Source organism: Halichoerus grypus, chromosome 2 (genome assembly GCF_964656455.1).
Source record: "Halichoerus grypus chromosome 2, mHalGry1.hap1.1, whole genome shotgun sequence".
Taxonomy (NCBI): Eukaryota; Metazoa; Chordata; class Mammalia; order Carnivora; family Phocidae; genus Halichoerus; species Halichoerus grypus.
In genome coordinates, this window is record NC_135713.1 from 59,772,001 (window position 1) to 59,793,609 (window position 21,609).

Sequence of the window (21,609 nt, forward strand, 5' to 3'; positions counted from 1 at the left end):
TTTTTTTTACTTTTTTAAGTAGGCTCCACATCCAATGTGGGGCTTGAACTCAAAAGAGTCAGAGATGCCCTAGGGGCTGAGTCAGCCCAGCAGGGGCTCTGAGTAAGCTTACTTTTGGAGGTTGGGAAAGGTTGGTTCAGTACTGTCTTTCTAAATCCCACTTTCCAGGCTTCAGGTGCCTCTTCTAGTCATTGACTTCAGGTTTTGGTTTCCTTCATTGATTATTCCGTTTCCTCTGCAGGGTGTCCTTGTAGCTTCTCTCCTTTTATATCTTATTTTAATGGAGATTCAGTTGGAAATGGTAAATGTTCATTGTTCTTAATTTCACTGGAAAGTACGTCTATTTTAAAGGATGTTTTTATGTTTAATGTTTAAAAGATCATCTACTTTAAATTCATAGAATCTTAAAATGCTTAACCTGCACATGAATTTGAAAAAGTTACTAGTGTTAAATAGTGCCACAGAGTGTTAACTAAGAACTATAAATACATTAAAGATGAGTCATTCCTTCCCTAGATAGTGTTTCACATCACAGTATATGATGATGTAGGACTATATTAGGTAATTAGTTACTTAAAATGTTCAGAAGTAGATGTATACTTAGGTTTTAATGACTTAACCAAAATGTGGGTCTGATAGGTTTATTATTTGAGTTGCTTTGTGTAGAAGTTAACCGTTGGGCTTAGCTGATGGGTACTTAATGTAGCAGGAAAACCGAAAGGACTTCCCATTCTGAGGGAAAGCCGTTGGCCTTACTGGTGGTCCTGTTCTTGCACGTTCAGTTAAGCTGATCAGATCCATCTTTGTAAAAGATTGCAGGTAGGGCATGTTTTCTTGTGCCTCCAAAGTCACTTAATAGTGCTTGGTACTTGACCTCAGCCAACAAAATATGGTAATCTGAAAATTGAACTCCTAGGCTTGTGACTAGAAATTCTTTCTTTAAAAAACACTTTTGTGCAATGCAAACTGTTAAGTGAGATTGGCCATACTTAGATCAATATTGGTTTAATTGCTAAAAAACATACAATTGAGGTACTTAGGGAAAACTAAAAAATTTTAAAGCATTTTTAGTTTTCTAAGACTAATAAGGAAAAAATTATTTCCCTTTGTCCCTAGTAATTTTTTTGAAGATTTTATTTATGGGACACCTGGGTGGCTCAGTTGGTTAAGTGTCTGCCTTTAGCTCAGGGTCATGATCCCAAGGTCCTGGGATCAAGTGCCACGTCGGGCTCCTTGCTCAGCAGGGAGCCTTGCTGCTCCCCCTGCTTCTGCTCTGTCTGACAAATAGATAAAATCTTTAAAAAATTTTTGGTCCGTGAGTGCACAAGCAGGGGGAGCTGCAGGCAGAGGAAGAAGTATCCCCACTGAGCAAGGAGCCCAATGAGGGACTTGATCCCAGGACCTTGGGATCATGACCTTGAGCCAGAGGCAGACACTTAACTGACTGAGCCACCCTGGCGTCCCCCTAGTGCTAATTTTTTTTCTTTAAGATTTTAGAGAGGGAGTCAGGGAGGGGTGTGGGGAGGGGCAGAGGGAAAGAATCTCAAGCAGAGTCCCCACTGAGCAGGGAGCCTGAAAAAAGGGACTTGATCTCAAGACCCTCAGATCATGACCTGAACTGAAATCAAGAATTGGCCACTTAACTGAGCCACCCAGGCGCCCCTAAAGTACTTTTTGATGGAATAACTATATTTCCCTTTCTTAAGCCAGTGTTGAATATGAATGTTTAATGGCTTAGTTCTTTAGCAATACCATTCACTATTTTGCAGGCATTTTCTTTAAAATCCCCACTTGTATTGCCTCTACCTGACTTTTGAAAAACATGTTTTAATGTTCTGTTCTTTACCAATTTTCAGAATGATAGGTTGATGTTCTAGCAACCTCTGAAAGTAGTGAGTTTGTTTTTTTTTGAAAGTAGTGAGTTTTAATTAAGTACTTTGGATTCAGATTTTTATGTATTGGTATTTCGCTCTTATATCTTTTTTGGCTGATGGAGTCCCCTTCAAGCTTGTTCCTACCATCACAGACTCTAGTAGTCTGATAGTGTCTTGCTTTCTAGTGAGAAAATGTTCCAGGTTCATCTTCATTTTCTTTCTCAGACCTGGAATGATCCATTTCTTGTAGAGAATGGCAGGGATGCCTGGGTGGCTCAGTCGGTTCTGATCTCAGGGTCCTGGGATCGAGCCCTGCATGGGGCTCCCCACTCAGTGGGGAATCTGCTGCTCCCACTCCTGCCCCTCCCCCTGCTCTTGCTTGCTCTCTCTCAAAATCTTTTAAAATAAAAAATGGCAATTAGGAACTGTCTGGGTGGGTGGTGCTCATTAGCTTCACTTTATGGATGATCAGATCAGACCCTTTGGAAAAGCAATGGGGAATTGTCAGCATTTGGAGGGCAGTGATGGCACTTGGTAACTTGAGGGACGCTTCTTTTCATTTGATACCTTAATCATGTAAGGTTGTGTTACCTTAAATTTCAACCACAGAACATAATAAGGCCATTTGGGGAGAGCAGATCAGACTCTAAATGGACCCATGCAAGTAATAGTATGAGGTTTATAGTGTGTCATAAAGCTGCAGAAGCTACTATGTGGTCTTGACAACCAGTAGCTTAATGAGGGAGAGAAACCGTCCAGGTTGTGGGGCTTTGTTTGAAATTGTCCCAAGAAAAGTTGAGGGTCACATACACTGAGCCTCTGAATAAAAGGTAGTGGTCTGGGCTCTGGAGATAAAGGATTAAAGTTTGTTTTAATTTTTTTAAAACTCCGGTATAGTTAACAATAAAGGGTTAATGTTATTTTAGAAAGTCTAAGGCTACCTTCCAGCCAGTTCTTGCCAAAGAGCCAGTTGCTCCCTGACTCATGCATTTGGCAGTAGAGGTCCTCTTTAATGCTGTGAAAGTTCTAAGAGCTGGTTTTGAGAAAATTTTAGAGCCTCGTCTGTGCTAAGGGTCTGTCTACTCTTATTAAACTACTTGATCCTGTTGAAGGCTTGAGGCTCTGTTCTGTGTTCTTAGGCTGGAGGTTCTCCTATCTGTATCCAAAATACTTGTATTCTATAGAACTCTCTGAATTTTGTGAGTCTTAAATTGGAGAAAAGTAGAAAATGTCAGGTTGCTGTGCTGTATATTACTTTCATACTTGAAAAAGATAGGAATCTAAAACATTTAACTACATACTGTGTCCCAAAGGTCTAGTTGTTTAGGATTAGTCAGTAAGCAAAACCGTTAACTTGCCCTGTGGAGCGTGCATCCCATTGCACTAGCAGTCAATATACATTCTCAACTCCCTTTAAATTTTCAGTCCCGCATAAGACAACAAGGGGGTTTACAGATGAGAATCTGCTCAGAAAATTGCAAGTTTACTAGCTTACAACTGGGAATTTGATGTAGCATGCAGTCATCCATCCCAAACTACAGTTGCCTGGACTGGTAATAGCCTTCTTGGCCCCCCAACTGCCATAGTTGGACCATTCCAGTTCATTCTTTACTTTAGCACCTGTGATAAGCTTTTGAAAAGCAAATTAATTCTGACCCTTAGTTTCAAAGCCTTTGATAGACTAATTGCCAAACATAATAGTACATAGACACTGTTGAGTACTACTTGGCAATTAAATGATAAAAGCAACAATGAGGGTGAAATCTCAAAAACATACTGAACAAAAGCTGGACACAAAATAGCACAATAATACATGGTTCTATTTACATTACACTAGTATCTAGTGCCAACAAATTAATGTTAATTTGGGACCAGCAATGGGTGTGGGAAGGATGCCTTAGGTGTTTACAGGGTGTCTGGGTGGCTCAGTTGTTAAGGCCTTTGCCTTCAGCTCAGGTCATGATCCCAGACCCTGAGATCGGCCCCTCATTGGGCTCCCTGCTCAGCAGGAAGCCTGCTTCTCCCTCTCCCACTCCCCCTACTTGTGTTCCCTCTCTTGCTGTCTCTCTGTGAAATAAGTAAGTAAGATCTAAAAAAAAAAGGGGGGGGTGTTTACATAGATCTATGTTAAACTCTGAGCACACTTAAAACAGACTTAAAAATTGTATATAAATAGTCCCTTTAAAAAAGGCCTTTGACTACCTATTGGCCTCTGAGAGCCTTTGAGGCATGATCAAGTATTTGCCTGTTTTTACCCTGAACTTTTGCCACTCACCCTGGCTATTCCTGCCTGTTACCTAGCTTTTTTCTACCTGTAGGCACTTGGTGTCTTTTGCTTGGAATTTTCCTTTGCGTGGCTAGCTCTCCTCACCTTTGTGGCTTAGCCTAAATATTACTAAGAGGTATTCTCTATCCCATTGGTTTTCTTCAAAGCACTGATAGGCTAGAATTTATCTCTTGACTTGCCTTACTTATTGCCCATTTTCCCTGAAAGTGAAATAGCTTTAGTAGAACAGGAACTTGTCTGTCTTCACCCATGGCCTTGACAGGATCAATAAATCGTAATTGAATGAATTGAGAAGTGACTACCAAATAGTGGTACATACGAAGTTAATATGAATTCATGTGTCAAATTCAGATAGGAAAATTCCATATAAAAATCATGTATATAGTAAGTAAATAGGTATGTGAAAACTAGATTTGAGATGTAAATGGTAAGAAAAAATGTGGTTAAATGACGAGTTGGAGTTAAGACAGAACCTGACTGGACACCTCTTAAGCTGTAATGATACTGCCTCCCTACTTCATGAAATCACAAAGAAAGTGAAAATCTGAGAAACATAATTATAATTATTAATAATGGCTAAAACCTTTGGAGCCTTTATTATGTGCCAGACTCAGAATGACCTCATTCAGTAACTGAAAACAACTCTTGAGTTGTTACTGTTCTTAGCCATGGTTTGTAGATGAGGAAGCAGAGTCTCAGACTGTTACTTGCTGGAATTTATAAGTAAATGTTGGAGGCAATATTCAAATCCAGGATTTCTGACTCTTGAGTTCATGCTCTTATTCAGAACTGTTCTCTTGACTTTTTTGGTCAGTCTTTATTTGGGTGATAGTCTTATTTGTGAGGTTGACAGACTTTATGTGAACATTGAAAAAAATGGCAAGCATTTTACCTAGAAGATAGTTATATACCCATTCCATTTAAAAGTAATAGAAAGTAATAATAGTATAAGCAAGACCAATCCTGGCAATGAGAATGTCTTAAGTAAATTCAGCCCAGCCCTTCACACAGAAGCTTTCCCCGACACCCAGCAGCTAGTTTTCAAAAGGTTTTCTGCTCTTGTGTCTAATGCTGAGACAGAGGCAACCTGTTTAAGAGCCTCAGCTTTAAAAGGGAACTTCACAAGAGCTTGCGGAGAGGGCTGGTACACGGAACAGTTATTTCCTGTTTGACAGCAGCTACCTCAGTTTATGCTCTAGTACAATGGGATTATCAACCACTGCCAGTGACACCAGGTTTTTAACCAAATAGTATGGATTCCTGAATTTTGCTTTTTGAGTTTGTTTCTCACTATGACCTCTCCCTTAGCATCAGGCCAAAGGACAGCCCGACTGTCGGCGGCATATGACAACACCCACATTTTGAAGTTGGAAAGGATGGGAGTGTTGCCCCTGAAGCGAGGAGAGGAGGGGAGAGGAGATACCCTCACTGGAGTCCTGGTTAAAGGAACTAAACCGCTTAGTATACAAACTGAAGCTAGTCTCAGCCAGGTGGCCGGCGGAAGGCCTAGAGTGGTCGCTGGCCAGAGTCCTGCTGGTTGCTCCCTGTAGCCCTCCCGGGCTGGAGTTGCAGCGACGCCTCGGGGCCGCTAGGTGGCAGCCGCGCGTTTCCAAAGCTGGCTCGCCTACCAGAGAGCCCCGCTGGGAGCCCGAGAACCGACCCGAGAGCCCTGGAGGGGGGTGAGGGGGAGGGAAGTCCTGGAGACCCCCCTCCCCCGCAGCGGCAAGGACGGAGACATCAGAAGGGGTCTCAGAGTGCCAGCCGTCCGAGAGGGCATCTGGGACACGCCACGGTCCTGCGTGGACTCACAGGGCGGGCGAAAGCGAACCCCCTTAAACGGAGCCGCCCCGGGGGCTGGGCCTGACCCGCCCCCTCCTGGCTCCCCACTGAAGCGCTAGTGGGTGTGAGTGAGTGCTAGTAGCGAATGTGGGTGAGTGAGGACGCTCCGCACCTAACTGCGTTCTTGGGGACCGCCGCCTTCCGAATTCGGGCAGCATTTGCGCCGCGGCGCGGGTCATTGCGCCCGGGCGCACAGCTCCGACGGCTTCCAGCGATCACCAGCTCCAGCCTCGCGGGCTCTGCCCCTTCGGAGCTGCGCGTCCCGTCTCCGAGAGTCTGAGCGCCTCCCTCTAACCCGGAGCCGCCAGGAGGAGGAGGAGGCGGTGGAGAGGCCGCGGCAGGCAGGCAAGCAGGCTGGGCCGCCTTTGATGTGGGCGCGGCGCACCCAGCCGAGCTGAGCGCCCGTCCGGCCGCGCCCCGAGGGGGGAGCCCCCGGGCCCCGCATCCTCATTGTGCCGACTCGGGCCCGGGCCCGCCCCCGGCCCCCCGCCCCCTCGCCGCCCGCGCGTAGAAAACGCCCCGGCCGCCGCCAGTGGTGGGAGGCGGCGATGCGCACGGCCGGAGAGACGCGGAGGAGGAGACATGAGCCGGCGGGCGCCCAGACGGTGCGGCCGTGACGCGTTCCTGCTGCAGCCGCGCGCCCCGGCCCTGGAGCGCTGACCCCTGGCCCCGCACAGCCCCGCGCCCCGGCCGGAGATCGCGCCCCAGCTTCCAGCCCCGTCGCGCATGCTGCCTCCGGAGTGAACCGAGCAGCCAACCTCCCGCGGACGCCCGGACGGCCGGCCGGCCGGCCAGCAGTGAGCAAGCTTCCCCGCACCAGCCCGGCGCCTCCTGCACAGCGGCGGCCACCCCGTAGCCCCCGCGCCAGCCCGGAGGGCGCAGCGCTCGGGAGGAGCCGCGCGGGGCGCTGATGCCGCAGGGCGCGCCGCGGAGCGCCCCGGAGCAGCAGAGTCTGCAGCAGCAGCAGCCGGCGAGGAGGGAGCAGCAGCAGCGGCGGCGGCGGCGGCGGCGGCGGCGGAGGCGCCCGGTCCCGGCCGCGCGGAGCGGACATGTGCAGGCTGGGCTAGGAGCCGCCGCCTCCCCCCCGCCCAGCGATGTATTCAGCGCCCTCCGCCTGCACTTGCCTGTAAGCGCCCGCGCGCGGGGCTGCCTACCCTGCCTGGCCGTCTGTCCGTGTGCCTGTGACTCTGTCTGCCCGCCCGGCCGTTCGTCTGACTTTCCGGCTGCCTATCCATCTGTCTGTCCGCGCGCCCCCCTCCCTCAAGTCCCACTGACCACCTCTCCATCTCTCTCCCGCAGGTGTTTACACTTCCTGCTGCTGTGCTTCCAGGTACAGGTACGTAGGATCCTGACTCTGACCTCCCCCTGCCCCTGCCTAGCGGTGCAGGTCGACCCCCTTCGCCTGGGCCGCGCCCCCTCCCTGTGCCCCACCCCTACTGGGCGTCGAGCCCAGTGCACCTGTTCCCAGGGCGCCAAAGGGCGGCTCCGCGCGCGCCCTGCGCCGGCGGGGGACCAGCCAAGGGCAAGGGGCTCTGTTGCAGGGCTCAGACTGGCGCGGCCCCTGTCGGCCTCGACTGGGAGGAGATCCCCGGAGCCAGCGGACTCAGCCGCTGCAGTGTGCCCAGCTCCAAGCCCCCTGCCCACAACCGGAGAGGAGTTGGGACCTGAGGATTTTTTCTGCCATCCGTCCCTTAATATCTCCGGTCGCTCTTCCAAACAAAAAGGCTCCTTTGAGCCGAATGGATTTTGAGTCCAGGGAGAAAGCTTCAGTTGTAAATTACTCTGTGGTTTCAAAGGGGTTTGCAGGGGAGAGAGAGAGAGAGAGGGAGAGAGAGGGGGGGAGAGACAGAGACAGGTCTTGGAGAGACTAGGTGAGAGGTAGCAGAGACGGGCGCTTGGGCTGAGAGGCCAGTGCCCTTGAAGCCGCTCCAGAATGGGCCACGCTCCGCACACCCTCGCCCAAGGTGGTGCAGCCCTCGACTGATTCCCCGCCTTACTCCCCGCTCGCTCGCTCTCTGTGAATCAGAAGAGGGCTTGGCGCTCAGCCTGGAAAGCACTTGCTAAAATCTGATCTGTTACTTCAGCAGCTTTCAGACTCGGGAAGGTCTTGGCACGCAGACAGTTGGAACGCTCTGGCTTCCAAAGCCGTGGAAATGAAGGAAAAGGGGGGGGGGGGGCGCAGAGAAAGAGAAGAGGGAAAGAGGGAGCGACTTCAGCCCCGATTAGAACCAGACCAGGGCTGCCTCAGCGTGGTTGGGGGGGGGGGCAAAGGGAAGGGAAATAGAAGTGCCAGCTACCCTAGCCCCCCACCCACCTAGAGCTGCAAGGGAGGGGCCTTAGGAGGAGCTGGATTGGGGCCAAAAGAGATTATCTGCCCCTTCCCCCTCTGGGTTGAAGGCAGGTGTCCTCACAGGGTTAGAGACGATGCTTAGGTTTTAGCCTTTGGGGTTCCAGAGGTGCCCCAAAAGAGCCTTGAGCGGGGAAAATGGTGGCTCTCCCAGCTTTATGGCTTAACGAATGTTGTGCGTGTTGAGTGCTGTTGAGACCCAGTAGCCTCTTTCAGTGTTTGGTGTGGTGGTGGGTCTGCTTACCTCCCCTTCCACTCCTGGGAGAGGATCATTGCCATTAGAATGGACATTGGGCTCGGGGAAGCTAGTTGGGGCTGGGGGCTGTGAGGATGGATGGATGGATGGATGGGCGGATGGACAGACGGACTGATGGGTTCTTTCCCCCAGCTTTGGCCAGGCTGAGGTCCCCAGTGACTCCTTGAATCAATATAACTGGAGTCAGTAACTTAAAACTGGCTGTTTGCCAAAGCAGATGTGACCCTGTGGTGGCGGGGGCAGGGGTGGGGAATGGCTGGTGTCAGAGAGAGAGGCCAATGCCAGGCATGGCCTGCCTGATTTGCAGCTGAGTCCCCAAGCAGAGGGCAGGCCCCAGGGTCACTCCAGAGGATCTGCTTGTCTGATTTGGGTGAGAGCTCTTTTCCTGCATGTTGCACCTGGGGATGGGGGACTGCTGCAATGAGCATGGAGGTAGAGAGATCTGTGGACTTTGTTGCTCAAGCCTCCTGCAGCCTGCTGCCTCTTGGTCCTTAAAGCAGGGCCCAGGAGGGGTTGCTGCAGCATCTTTGTGTTCTCTGGGGAAGCATGAGGGAGGGAACCTGGACTCTGCATCCCACCTCGACCTCCTGGCCTAGAGCTGAAGCCAGCCTCTCAGGAAAGAGCTGGGTGGTCCATCTGGGTTAGGACTTCAAGCAGGTGATGGAGCCTCCTCTCCCACTTCTCTCACCTCTTCCTATCTTTTCAGACTTTCCCCATCCAAACTGCCATAAGACTGATGTATTTAACCCATGGTCCCTGCACGCATAGAGTATCTAAGGATGGGATTATGGAGGAGGCAGGCCCCTGATATGTCATACCAAAATGGTGCCCAAATGTGCTCATGTTTTGGAGAGGGCTCTCAGCTCCCCACAGATTTTCAAAAGCATCTATGAGTCCTAAAAGATAAAGAAACGGCAGGCTCCTGTCCCCATTCATGGTCTAGGAACAAAGGTGGCATGGCCATTAGAGGTAGAGATGAGGGGTGGGCCTCAAGTGTTCGTTGCTGGGAGTGTGAAGTGCACTCCCTGCTGAGGCGGTGTTGGGCAGGCAGAGGGGAGAGCAGCTACCTTCCCGGCAGGGCAAGCTTAGAGAGGGTGACAGGAGCTCCCTTGGTGAGCAGAGGCTGGGGAGGCCTCCCTGCGCGCTGGGAAGAGCTCAGAGCTTTGCAACCTGGTGGACTGGGCCTGAGCCCCAGCCTCATCTTTCCTTAGCAGTTGTGAAATGGGTGGCCTTGAGGCTGAAGTGGTACAGGATAGGTGTGGAAGGAGGTTTGGAGATTCTCATTCACCCAGGAGGGTACTTTGTTCTGCTGGGAAATGGATATACCTCTGCCCTTCCCATCCCCCCCTCCCTGGTTTGGGGGGAGTTTCTGGTCTCTTCCTTCTCTCCCTCCGTCAGCCAGCAGGGTGGGCCCCCACCTCCAGCCACATTTTCGAGAGAGTACAACAGTCAGTGCCAGACACTGCCTCCCCCCCCGCCCCCCATGGGGTGAGCCCCGCCCCTGCTGGCCACCCCAGGAAGCAGGAAGCTGGGAATTTAATAAAATCCCTTCTCCACACGACTTGGGACACCGCGGATAGCTCAAATCGGAAGAATTTTAAAAATTTCCGAGGGGAGCAGGCGGCGTGACCAGTAAATTGCTTTTCTGCACTTGGCTGAGCGCTGACAATGACACCGGGCTGGGCCTTTCACGCAGCTTGGCCGGCACCTGCCTGACATTGTTCCTACCGCCAGGCTCGGCTAGGTCCTGGCCTTCCCCAGACAGGCCAGGCTTGAGGCGGGCCAGGAAGGGGGGGCTTCCACCACCCACCCCTTGTCCCTCCCACAGCACCCCTTCCCCTCTCACCCACCGCCCAGTGTGTTCAAGTTTTGAAGTTTCCTTTCACGCCCCCTCTTGACCTGACCACCCCCCACACCTGGCTTCCTCCGTGAGTTTTAGAACCTTTCTTCTAGCTGGTTAGAATAGGAAAGCCAGAGACAGAGTCCTTTGGGACATGAGGAGGATGTCCTATTGGGTGGCACTTTTAGTTTCTTAAGGCAGTGACATCATCCATCTGTGTGTCCAGTCAGATATTCATTCAACAAATACTTGCTGGAACCCCGCTTCTTGCTGGCCTTGAGAACAAGACTAGTCAGTTCCTGGCCTCAAGATGCTCCCATTCTAGAGGGGAGAGTTCCTGTGATCCTGCCTCCTGAGAAGTACGGAAGGGGGGCACATCCTGCTTCTGTCCAACCAAGTAAGACTCCAAGGCTCTTGCATCCAGAAGCATGTTTCCTTCTTCCTGTCCTTTTTCCTCCTGAAGTAGGTGGGCTAATATTCCTACTTCACAATTGGAGAGACTGAGGCACAGAGTGGGGAAGGGATTTGTTCAAGGCCAATGCTAAGACTCAAGACTCTGGATTCAAGATCTTGTATTCTTTCCATGACACCAGACAGACTTCTTCAGAAAGAATACCGGTGGGGAAATGGAGTTCCAAGGGGCATGCTAGGGGTTCTCAGGGAGCACTTCCTCTTGGATTCTCATTGATAGGATCTCCATGCTACGGATGATCAGAGCCCAGATAGGTGTCTCTGATGGAGGGCACCTGACTCGGAGTCTGCAGGCCCTGATTTTCCTAGAATGTTCTGGACTGAAAGGGTCCCAGAGCCAGAGGTGGGTGTCTAGGAGGGTAGGGCCTGGGGGAGTCAGCACTCCCCTCCCGGCTTCGTTCCCAGCAGGGAAGGGGAGGGGGCACCCTGCCAGCTATCCCTGCAGCCTGAGGTAAGGAGGTGGATTGTTAAAATATCTTGTGGTGGCACCGCCAGGGTTAGCAGGCTTGGGGTAGCTCTCAGGGCACAGTGGGCCCCCAAAGGGAGATGGAGGGCGACAGGGGGGAGACTTCCTAGCCTCAGAGGACCTTCTGGTTCTGCAGGAGAGCTGTAGGTGTGGGCAATCAGGCTGCAGGCCCATCAGGCCGACAGCAATGCCGGTAGCCACCACCGGGCATGGTGTGCTCGCGATGTGACAGGCAGGCTCTTTCTCACCTCATGGAGGCTCAGCCTCGCAACCAGCCCGACATCAGGGGATTCTGCCGACAGGAAGGTGAGGCTCAGGGGCATGAAATAACCTGCCTCTCGCCGCACAGCAAGAGAGAGGCAGAGCGGGCTTCGACTCTGGGTCACCTGGCTCTAGGCTCGAGGCTTATGAAACAGCAGTATGGGGGTTCTGGGGTGTGCCAGCCTGGTTCCAGTGGTCGCCCTGCCTTATCTTTGCTGTATGACCTTGAGCAAGTTACTTAACCTCTCTGGTCTCAGCTTCTGCATGTGTAAAATGGAAAGAAAACAACTGACCAAACAATCCCTGCCTTCTACAGGTGGAGAGCAGGGGTCAGGGTACTGGCCCCGTGTCTCTTGTTTTGGGAGGGCTCCCTTGCCCCCCTACCCGTGTTGGTGTGGTAAGCCCCCTTTCCCCAGGGCACTGTCACCTCCTGGCGACTAGGAGGGGGGAGATGTGGATTGGTTCCTTTCTGGGGGCAGGGGCTTTCTGTTCCACCTCTGTGTACCCCATTTTTTTGCTGGGACACTCAGGGATAGGGCAGTGCCAAGGGCCTTGCCAGGCTGGCCCGGGCTGGGGGAGAGCCACTGAGCCTCAGAGAAGGTGGAAGCCTGTTGTCTCCACTTTGGGCCTGAGTGTGGGGACTTGTTCTGGAACATCGGTGGGTAAATTGGCCCCTCAGGCTTTAATCAGGCTTGCTGGTAGGGGCTGGGAGATGTTTGTGGATTATTGCTCTGACATCTTAATGGCATAATGCCCATGGGCCATTTAAAACGCTCCTGTGCCAAAGATGGGGCCACGGACGGCAGAAACGCTCTCAGGACCCCTGGGATCAGTCCTGGCTTTGTCACTGGCTCATTGGATGACTTCCCTCTCTGGGCCTCAGTTTACACACCTGGGTATCAGTGAGGTGAGCTAGCTGACTTCTATGGAGCTTGAATGCATGGGCTTTGGCATAGGAGAGACCTAGGTTTGAATCGTGTCTGTGCTGCTGGACAAATTTCTTAACATCAACCCTTTGCCCTTCAGTTTTCCCCACCTGTAAAGTGGGGTGATGAGAGGGACCTACTTCTTAAGGGTTACTGTGGGGGCTAAGTGAGATAATGCACACAAAGTAGCTAGTACAGTGGCTGGCACTCTGGAAATAACTGAGTAACAGTAGTTGTTGGATCGGTTACCTGCTCCGTGTGTGTGTTAAGTGCGTACCATTCTGCAGGGTGCTGAGGAAGGTTGGGAGGGATGTATTCCTTGCATCAGTGGCCTCAGGGCTCCTCTTGTCTAAGTTGAGAGCACAGGCTTTGGACTTAGGTTTGCACCCCTCTCAGGCTGTGTGGCCTTGGGCAAGACCCTTAACCTCTCTGAGTCTCTGCCTCCTTATCACATGGGAAATAGGGATGATAGTACCACTCCCAGGCCTGTTGGGAGGTGTAATTGAAGTCATGTCTTGGGCCAGGTATTCCGTAGTTACGCAGTTATGATGCTGCTCCTTATTAGCAATCAGCAAACATTTGTGGGACACTTGCTGCGTGGGTGGCCTTGGACTAGATTTTAGAGGGGGTGCCAAGAAGGCATCCATTCAGCTTTTCCCTCAAAGCATTCCCTGCGAAGAGATGACTGACACTTTGGGCAGCTTTATTCACCTCCCTTACCCCCCATTCCACCTCTGCCCTGGAACCCCTTTGTACTTTGTCACTGTCACATGACCCAGTGTGATCTCCATGGGGCTCACAGGGAAGCATAGGAGCTCAGGCTCTGGATCCAGCCCAGCAGATCACACCCTGCCTTGGCCACTTCATAGTCTCATGACTGAGCAAATTGCTTGGCCTCTCTGTGGCTCATTTTTAATGTGGGCATTACGGTAGAACCTCCCTCTTGGGCTTGCTGTAGGGGTGAATTGTGGTCACCCCAGGGGAAGTACTTGGCACAGCACCTGGATCATTATAAGTGTTAAGTAAATGTGAGCCGTAGTTAGGCATTTGACTTTGGTGTGTCTAGAGGCCTGTTTGTCTAGCAGCTCGTGGTTCCTGGAAGTCAAGGGAGGCTGGACCCATCCCGAGGGCCCTGCGGCACCTGGCACAGACCTGGTGAGCAGGATGAGTGTTGAGTCAGTGAGTTGGAGGGGCCCCAGAGAAGCTAGGGCCAGGCAGCTGGATTTAGGCCCCTTCTGACACCAGGCTTGGGGCAAGGGGGCTCACGACCTATCCCAGCCCTTGGGGACTTGAGAGAATCTGAGGGATCTGTGCAGGGGTACAGGGGCTCAAGGGTGCCATGGGTACTTTGGTGAAGGGCCATGAAACCAGACTGGGGGCCAGAGGATCTGAGCAGGGAAGATGCCCCATTTGAATCTTAGATTAGGAACAAGCTGGGTGAAGACATTGTGAACCTGTGTGCATGCGTGTGTGTGTGTGTGTGTGCATGTGTGTGTGTGTATGTGTGTGTGTATGGAAAAGCCGTTGCAGGCACATGGGACATCTCTACATGGAAGCAGGGAACAGCCTGATGTGCTCAGGGGACTCCGAGCCAGTGAGCATCAAGTTCAGGAATAGGGGTGATGTAAAAGGCCATGGTGGGCATTGAATGCTGGAATAAAGGGCTTGTTTATTACCTTGTAGGCATGCTGGACCACTCCCCACCCATGTGCTTCAAGGGACAGGGAATTGAAACAGGGATTGGTGGGAAGGGGAAAAGAAAGAAAAGAAGGGAACTTGAGTCTTTAGGGGTCCTGCCTCCTTCCCCCAGCTGGCTTCAGGGTTGACTGCCAAAGGTACCCATATTGACGATCTGTAGGGAGAAGGCTGATGTGTGGGGAGAGGGGCTTCTAGTCAGCCGCTTTGGGTGGCAGCCCCTCCCTCCCACGCTGATGCCTCAGCCTTGCCAATCAATACATTGATAGCCCTGGGAGCTTAATGGACAGGCTGGGGGTGGGGAAGGGCCCTTTGCAACGTCACTGTTCTGGCTGGGTTGGGTGTGGGGACTATGACAGGAGAGAGGGGAGAAGCCTGGAGCTGAGGGGTGAATGGGAGTGTGAATCTGAGCCAAATTCACATCCAGGGGTGGGCTTGGCCTTCCCCCTCCCTTTTCTGTCCACAGATGCCAGCTGGGGGAAATTCATGGGCTCTCGAGCCAGAGGTGGGTTCAGATCTTGGCTCTGTTGCTTTGTGTACAACATCGTGGGTAAGCCACTTGGCCTCTCTGTGTCTCCCTTTGTCGTAGGGATGGTAATCATTCTGACCCGCCCAGGTTGTGTGAGGAGGAGGGAGCCCATGCCTGCCATGTGCTTAGCCCAGGCCCCAACACAAAGCAAGTGCCCAGCAAGTGGGAGCCAGCGTTCGTCTCAGCCCCTCAGAGAATAATCCACAGCACACTGGGGCTGGCAGCAGCTCCTGGGCCTGAGTCCAGGCAGATTTTGGGGAGCTGCATTTTGGGGAGGCGAGCGGGGCTGACTTTACCAGGGCCCACTCCTGGAGGGGTGAATTGAGAACGTGGAGAAGCTCTGAAAGCCCTCGGCGGGGCTGGCCACACTGCTGCTGGAGGAGGCAGGCGGTGGTGGAATGTGGCCGGAAGTCTGTGGGCTGCCCCTCCGGGGACCGAGGAGACCCTCCCTTTCTGGGCAGGCTGCCTGGAGACAGGGGCATGGATTGTAGGAGGCCTCAAGGATGGGGACCTGGGCGGGAGGGGGCAGTGTGACCCCATCCTCCTCTGGAGTAGGGGGAGTGAGCTCAAGGCCTTCAGCCCTTTCATGTTTAATCCCTGCTCCAGTCCCTGCCCCCGACTATGGCTTGTGGCCAGAACCCATTGCCATCCTGAATTGAGGGAGGGGAGGGGGTGGAGAGAGGGGAGAGTGAAGGCAGGCGAGGGTGAAGTGCTGAGTGCTTGGGCTCTAGGCCTATTCCTTTGCTCACTAGTGTGCCTCTTTGGACATGCGATGCCACCTCTCCAAGTCTCAGTTTCCTCCTCTGTAAAATGGGGACTATACTCGCACCGACTCATGGGGCTGCTCTGGGAATTATGTAAGACCATTGACCTAAAGTGGTTCTTATGCTCAATAAGCAGTGACTATTCAGAAAACAAAACACAAGAAAAAAAGAAAAACAGTTGTGGTTGTTGTTCCTTTCTCAGAGGTAAATGTGATCCGCAGTCCCCATCCCGCCAGTGAGAAAACTGAGCGTTAGAGAAAGCAAACAAATCGGTGGTCAGTCCGTGCTAGTCATCTTGTTGGACGTGTGTGGTGTGTGTGCCGAAGTGATGCATGACACGGCGGACGTCTGTGGAAGGTGGCGGTGCGGCCCGGGAAGAAACAGAAGCCCCCAAACATGTCTTCAGAACAGGAGTGGGTCAGTGAAGCGGAAATCTTCAGCCAGACGGAGCAGGGGTGGCTGATGGAGGGCCCGGTAGGAGGGGACCTGGGTTGATGTCTGGGAGCTGGCATTGAGATCACCCCAACCTCTTTTCACCCCATGGAAGGTTCACCCCAAGGTGCCTAAGGGAAGAGGCTCAGAAGGTAGGAGAGGCTAGATGGTGAAGGACCCCGAGTGGACACCGTGCTGTGGGCAGTGGGGAGCCAGGCCGAGTGTGCAGTCGGAGCCGGCCTCACCCTGAGTGTTAGAGTGCTGTGTCCGCAAGGATGAGACTGCAGGCCAGGCCGAAGGCAGGGGGCTCTGTCCCACTGGACGCCTTGTCTGTGCCAGGGCCTGGGGCCTCGGCACACCCTGGGGGACATGTGGCCGTTGATGCCTCTGTGCCATTCCTGGATTGGGGAGTGAATATTCCCACCAGAGCCCAAGCTCTTAGGGCGGGGAAGGGGCTGGCCGGAGGGGGGTCTTAATGGGGGGTCTTGGGCTGCAGGGGGACCCCACTATAGGCCATCCTGCTGTGGGAAAAGCTGCTTCGACCCAAGAGAGAAGCTGCGGTGGGAGGAAGGCAGAGTGACAAAGGTCCCTTCCTCTGCCCAAGGACACGTCCTGGATGTACCAGCCTGCTCACCTTGTGAGAGCTGCAGTAGTCTCATTTTTTTCCCACTGCAGCTTCTTGACACCCCACATGCTTGTGCCCCTGGGGGGGGGTGTTAGCCTGCGGAGGGCAGCTTCAGCTGTTCCAGGAAGGCCTGGAATACAGTCCCCCCCTCCTTCCCCCCCAGGCTCAGTGACCTGCCACCCAGTGAGCAGGAAAGCAGGAGGGAAAGAATGTTCCTGAGGCAGACGCTAGAGCTCCGCTTGCCCACGTTCCAGCTCCGTGGCCCTGGAGAAGCGCCTCAGAGGTCCAGTCTCTGCAGTGAGCTCCAACGGGTGCCCACCTCCAGGACTGGCTAAGGAGGCACCACGTCTAGAGGGCTTCCTAGCAGAGCACCTGGAATAGAGGAAAGCTCAGCAATTGATAGCTTTAAGGACGCCCCTTGCCACCCCTCTGTGGGGCACTCTGCTTATCTGGGTAGTAAGTGCTGGAGTGGATTTTGGCCTCCAGGTTTCCCTCATCCTAGCCACAGTCATTTAGCAAACCTTTGCCGGGCACCTCCTGGGGCCAGAGCTGGAGACCCCAGGATGAGCCGGACAAGCTGCCATCTGGGGATGATAAGCCATTATAGTGTAGTGTCCAGAGACCCTAACCCAGCTGGGAGGGTGGGGGGCAGGAAAAGCTTCCAGAGGAGGCACCTGAGGGCAGGTGTCAGCTGGGCTGAGGGGGCAGGGTGCCCTGGGCAGAGGACCTGACCTGTGCAAAGGCCTGGGGCTCCCCAGAGGTCTTGCCCAGGAAGCCCAGGGGTCTCTCTGCCTTTTCAGAAGGATGGACTCTGTTTATGTGTCAGAGGCCACCCCTGCTACCTCCCTTGGGAAGGATGTGACCACAGAATGTGGCTTGAATGGGTGGAAGCTGGGCAAGATGAATTGTTCCCTCCACATCCTGGGGAAGGGCCACCGGATAGCCCCTGCTGACCCTGGGTCACCCGCGCTGCCTCTGTCCAGTGGGCCAGGGAGAAAATCGTTAACAGGAGGCTGGCTTCTGGGGCAGGGCAGCTCCCCTTGGGGACCCGGGGTAAGGAGATTGGTTTGACCTCTGGTCGATAAGGTCTCCTGTGAGCAGGAGGAGAGTTGGAGGACAGGGAAGGAGGCTGAAGGCCCGCCCTTGGGGGAGGGGACAAGGCCAGGCTACCTCAGGAAGTCATTCTGGGGAGGTCGAGGGCCATGGGCGGGGGGTCTTCAGGACACGTGCCCACCAGGTGTGAACCTCATGGGGCACGGAGTTCTTCCCTACCTGAGCATCGGGTTATGAGAGGAGGTGGGTCCCAGGTGTCAGACCCTGGCTGTGAATTGGTAACAGGGCCTGGCCATCGAGAAGAGCGAGAGGGAAGGGTGCGCACCCTTGGTGGGCCAGGCGCCAGGCCCCGCACCCCTGGCTGTGTGGCTGGAAGCAACCGACTTAACTTTCCTGAGCCTTGGTTTCTGCATCTGCTAAGTGGAGGTGATAAGCATTCCCATGTTGCAGGGTTGTCTGGAGGGTCAGGGGCAATAGCGTCTTCCCAGACTGAGTGTGTGCCGAGGTGCCCCGTCTGCAGGGTTGGGGGTGTGGTCTGCTTGTATTTCCAGAGAGGCTCTGTCTGCAGGGCTTCACTGTGAGCCTCTGAAAGGACCCCCATGTGCTCTCTCAGTTATGCCGCTTGAGTACTCGCTCTGTGCTGGGCACTGTTCTAAGACTTTCTACATTTCATCTGAGGAGCAGCCCTTGGGGTGGATGCCATTGTCACCCCTCTCATTTTCTAGGGAAGCTGAAGTCCAGAGGGGTTGGTAACTTGCCTAGGGCCCTTTAGCGAGGGAAGGGCACACCCTGGGTTCTGACCCTGGGACCTCCTCCTGATTGTGCTGGTGGGGCAAGTGGGGCCCAGCAAAATGGGGCTGGAAGAGGGGCTTTGGAGCTAATTCGGGGCTAATTCTGCCATTGCTTGTTCTGGGACCTTGTCAATTTAGCTTTGGGGCCTCAGTTTTCTCATCTGTAATGTGGGATAATATTTCCGCCTTGAGGATGATAGTGAAGGATAAATAATGTGGTCCAGCTGGAGTGCCTGTGGGGCCCAGGCTAGCCACAGGGGACATGTGCAGGTCAGCTTGGGGACAGAGACCCTGGGCTGGGCGTGGGATGTAGTAATGAGGAGAACAGGGTCCCTGCCCTCAAGAGCTCACGATTGAGAGGTGAGACAGATGCTTGGGCAGCCCTGGTCCCAAGAGCTCTGCAACAGGCTGAGTGGGCCGTGCTCTCATGGGAGTGGGGTCCTGCCTGCCCAGCATCATGTCAGACCTCGTGGGCACACAGAACAAACCAAGAACACTGTCTGGGCTTCGAGAATTGTTCAGCTTTATGGTTAAGATGGGACGGGACAGGCATACATTTAGCAGGGCCTAGGAAAACCTAATTTAATAGTAAATGGAATGACAGGACTCCACATCTTTTCAGTGTTCATTTGTTCATTCATTCATGCATTCAACAAATGTTTGAGTTTCTGCTGTGCTACATGCTGGGGATAGAGTAGCAAGCAAGAAGGAGACAGCCCCAGCTTTCATGGTACTGCCAATGTAATGTTGGGGGGAGACAGACAAAAACCAGATAAGTAGATGTTATGTCAGGTTGGTCAATGTTAGAAGGAAAAAACATAGCATGGTAGGTAGAGAGATGGAGAGTGACAGGGTGGGGGCTGCTTCAGAAAAACAGTCAAAGAAGGCCAGTCTCAGGATGTGACACTGAGCAGAAAGCCTAATGAAGCAAAGGAGCCAGGATGTAGAAATCTGGGAAAGAACACTGAAGCCAAGGGAAGAGCAAGTGTGAAGGCCCTGAGGCAGGTGTGTGTTTTGTGTTTGGATGCTCAGTGGCATAATAAGGCAGCCGGTACAAGTGGAGGTGAGAGAGTAGTAAAAGGATGAAGAGGGGACTCATCCTGAGGACCTTGAGGCCGTGGTAGGGACCTTTGTCTAAATGTGATGGGAAGCCCCGGAGAGTGTAGAGGGGGAGCATTACTCAAGGTGTTTGGGTTTGGTGGAAGCCAGACAACCAGGGGGCAGGAGTGGGAACAGAAGGCTGGTGAGGAGGTGGCTGCAAGTTGTCCAGGTGAGAGGTCATGTTCAGGAAGGGAGACTGGAGAGATACATGTTGGCATAGCCAGAGACAGCTTCCTGGAGGATGTGGTCAGATGTGAACTAAACCTCTGGGGAGATAGGGAGTTTTGGTGGGAGATGCAAAATGAAGTCTTCTCCAAGAGATGCCAGGGGTGTGGGCGAATGCCAGGTGAGGGTGCTTGGTTGTGGAGAGGAGAGCCCCCGGCATCAACTCCTGGGGCCCAAGTGACAGTGGATTCTGGCCCTTTCCTTCCCAGGGTGACGTGCCAGGCCTCTGTCCTTCCCTGCTGTGCACCCAACCAGCAGTTATATGCCCCCCATCCTTCTCCCATCTTCATAGCTACTCTGATCCTTTACTCCCCACGTGCTCACTTTATTCTCACAGCCGCCCTGGAACGTAATCAGGGTAGGGGCTCTGCTCGACTGTTTCACCGAGAGGGAGTCTGTGTGCCCAAGGTCACAGGAGAAACCATCGCTCCGTACTTCTTGCTTTAATTTGGGGCTTTGGTGGAAAGGCAGCGCAAGCTTTGTTGTCCAGTAGACCGAGGCCTGCTTCTTAGCTTCGCCGCTTCTTGGCTGAGCCACCTCGGGCAACACGCCTCACCTGTCTGAGCCTCGGTTGCCTCATCTGTGAGATGGGGATGGTGACAGAGCAGGCACGGGTCTGCGCGGGGGCCTGGCCCAGAGCCGGCCCGGAGCGGGGCCCTGCTCTCCGGTGTGAACGTGGCTCCCACGTGAGGGCACCCAGGACTTCCGAGGTAGATCCCTGATGCCGCTCTCCCTGGCCAGGTGCTGGCGGCCGAGGAGAACGTGGACTTCCGCATCCACGTGGAGAACCAGACGCGGGCTCGGGACGATGTGAGCCGTAAGCAGCTGCGGCTGTACCAGCTCTACAGCCGGACCAGCGGGAAGCACATCCAGGTCCTGGGCCGCAGGATCAGCGCCCGCGGCGAGGACGGGGACAAGTATGGTAGGTGCCAGCCCCCTCCTCCCTCCCCGTGTGCCTCCCAGCCCTCGGGTTCCCATCCCAGGTCTGCCCTGCCCCGGCTGTGTAACCTCGCTCCTGGCACAGCCTCCCTGGCCCTCCCACCCCTCCTCTGCAAACTGCAGGGGCAGTCGTGTCTCCTGGAGAGCCTTGGGGGGAGTGCTCAGCGCTTTGCCGGGAAAGGTCGTGGGTATCCGTGGCTTCCCTGGGCACGGCCTAAAGCCAGGAGCTGCTCCCCATGGCATTGCTTCACCAGCCCCGGGTTCAGGTGCTCAGAGAGGGGGGAGCCTCCAGGGAGTGCTTTCTGGATGCTGCCGGCCGTGCGGAAATCGGCCTGGTGTGAGTGTGGGTGCACATGGGCACACATGGGTGTGAGCACGGGTATGTGCTCTGCGAGCTTGAGCTTGTACACCTGTGAGGAATGGTGCTCGTAGCACTTGGGCTATCGGCCCTTTGACCTGCCCTTGACCCTGAAACCGCCCAGCCCTCCTCTGGGGTGTTTGGGAACCATCCCTCACCTCATGCTGCCTCTGCGAGGGGGCCAGGAGGAATGAGACACCCTGCCTCCCTGCCCACCCCACCCCCCAGCTCACACAGACCCTCAGCAGTGAGAGAAACAGACAGGACTCCACTTGCCCAGAGCCTCGAGAGGATTTTGGGGACCGGTGCTGAGCAAATACTGACCCTGCCCCACGGGTTTTTACCTTCTTTTTTTTTTTTTTTAAGATTTTTAAAATTTATTTATTCAAGAAAGAGAGCGAGAATGAGCAGGGGAGAGGCAGAGGGAGAAGCAGACTCCCCATCGAGCAGGGAGCCCGATGCGGGGCTCAATTCCAGGACCCATGGGCTCAATTCCCATGATCCCTGGGATCATGACCTGAGCCGAAGGC

The 21,609-nt window shown here is 53.8% G+C and overlaps 1 protein-coding gene across 1 annotated transcript in view; it reads left to right on the forward strand.

Moving 5' to 3' along the window:
* Nucleotides 1–6,085: 6,085 nt before the first annotated feature.
* Nucleotides 6,086–21,609, forward strand: part of FGF18 (fibroblast growth factor 18) — a 33,571-nt gene continuing 18,047 nt past the window's right edge. Inside the window, exons 1-3 of the mRNA XM_036069617.2 lie at nt 6,086–7,126; nt 7,300–7,336; nt 20,524–20,704. Coding sequence (XP_035925510.1) covers nt 7,095–7,126; nt 7,300–7,336; nt 20,524–20,704 — 250 coding nt within the window. The 5' untranslated portion in view covers nt 6,086–7,094. The remainder of the gene's footprint in view (nt 7,127–7,299; nt 7,337–20,523; nt 20,705–21,609) is intronic.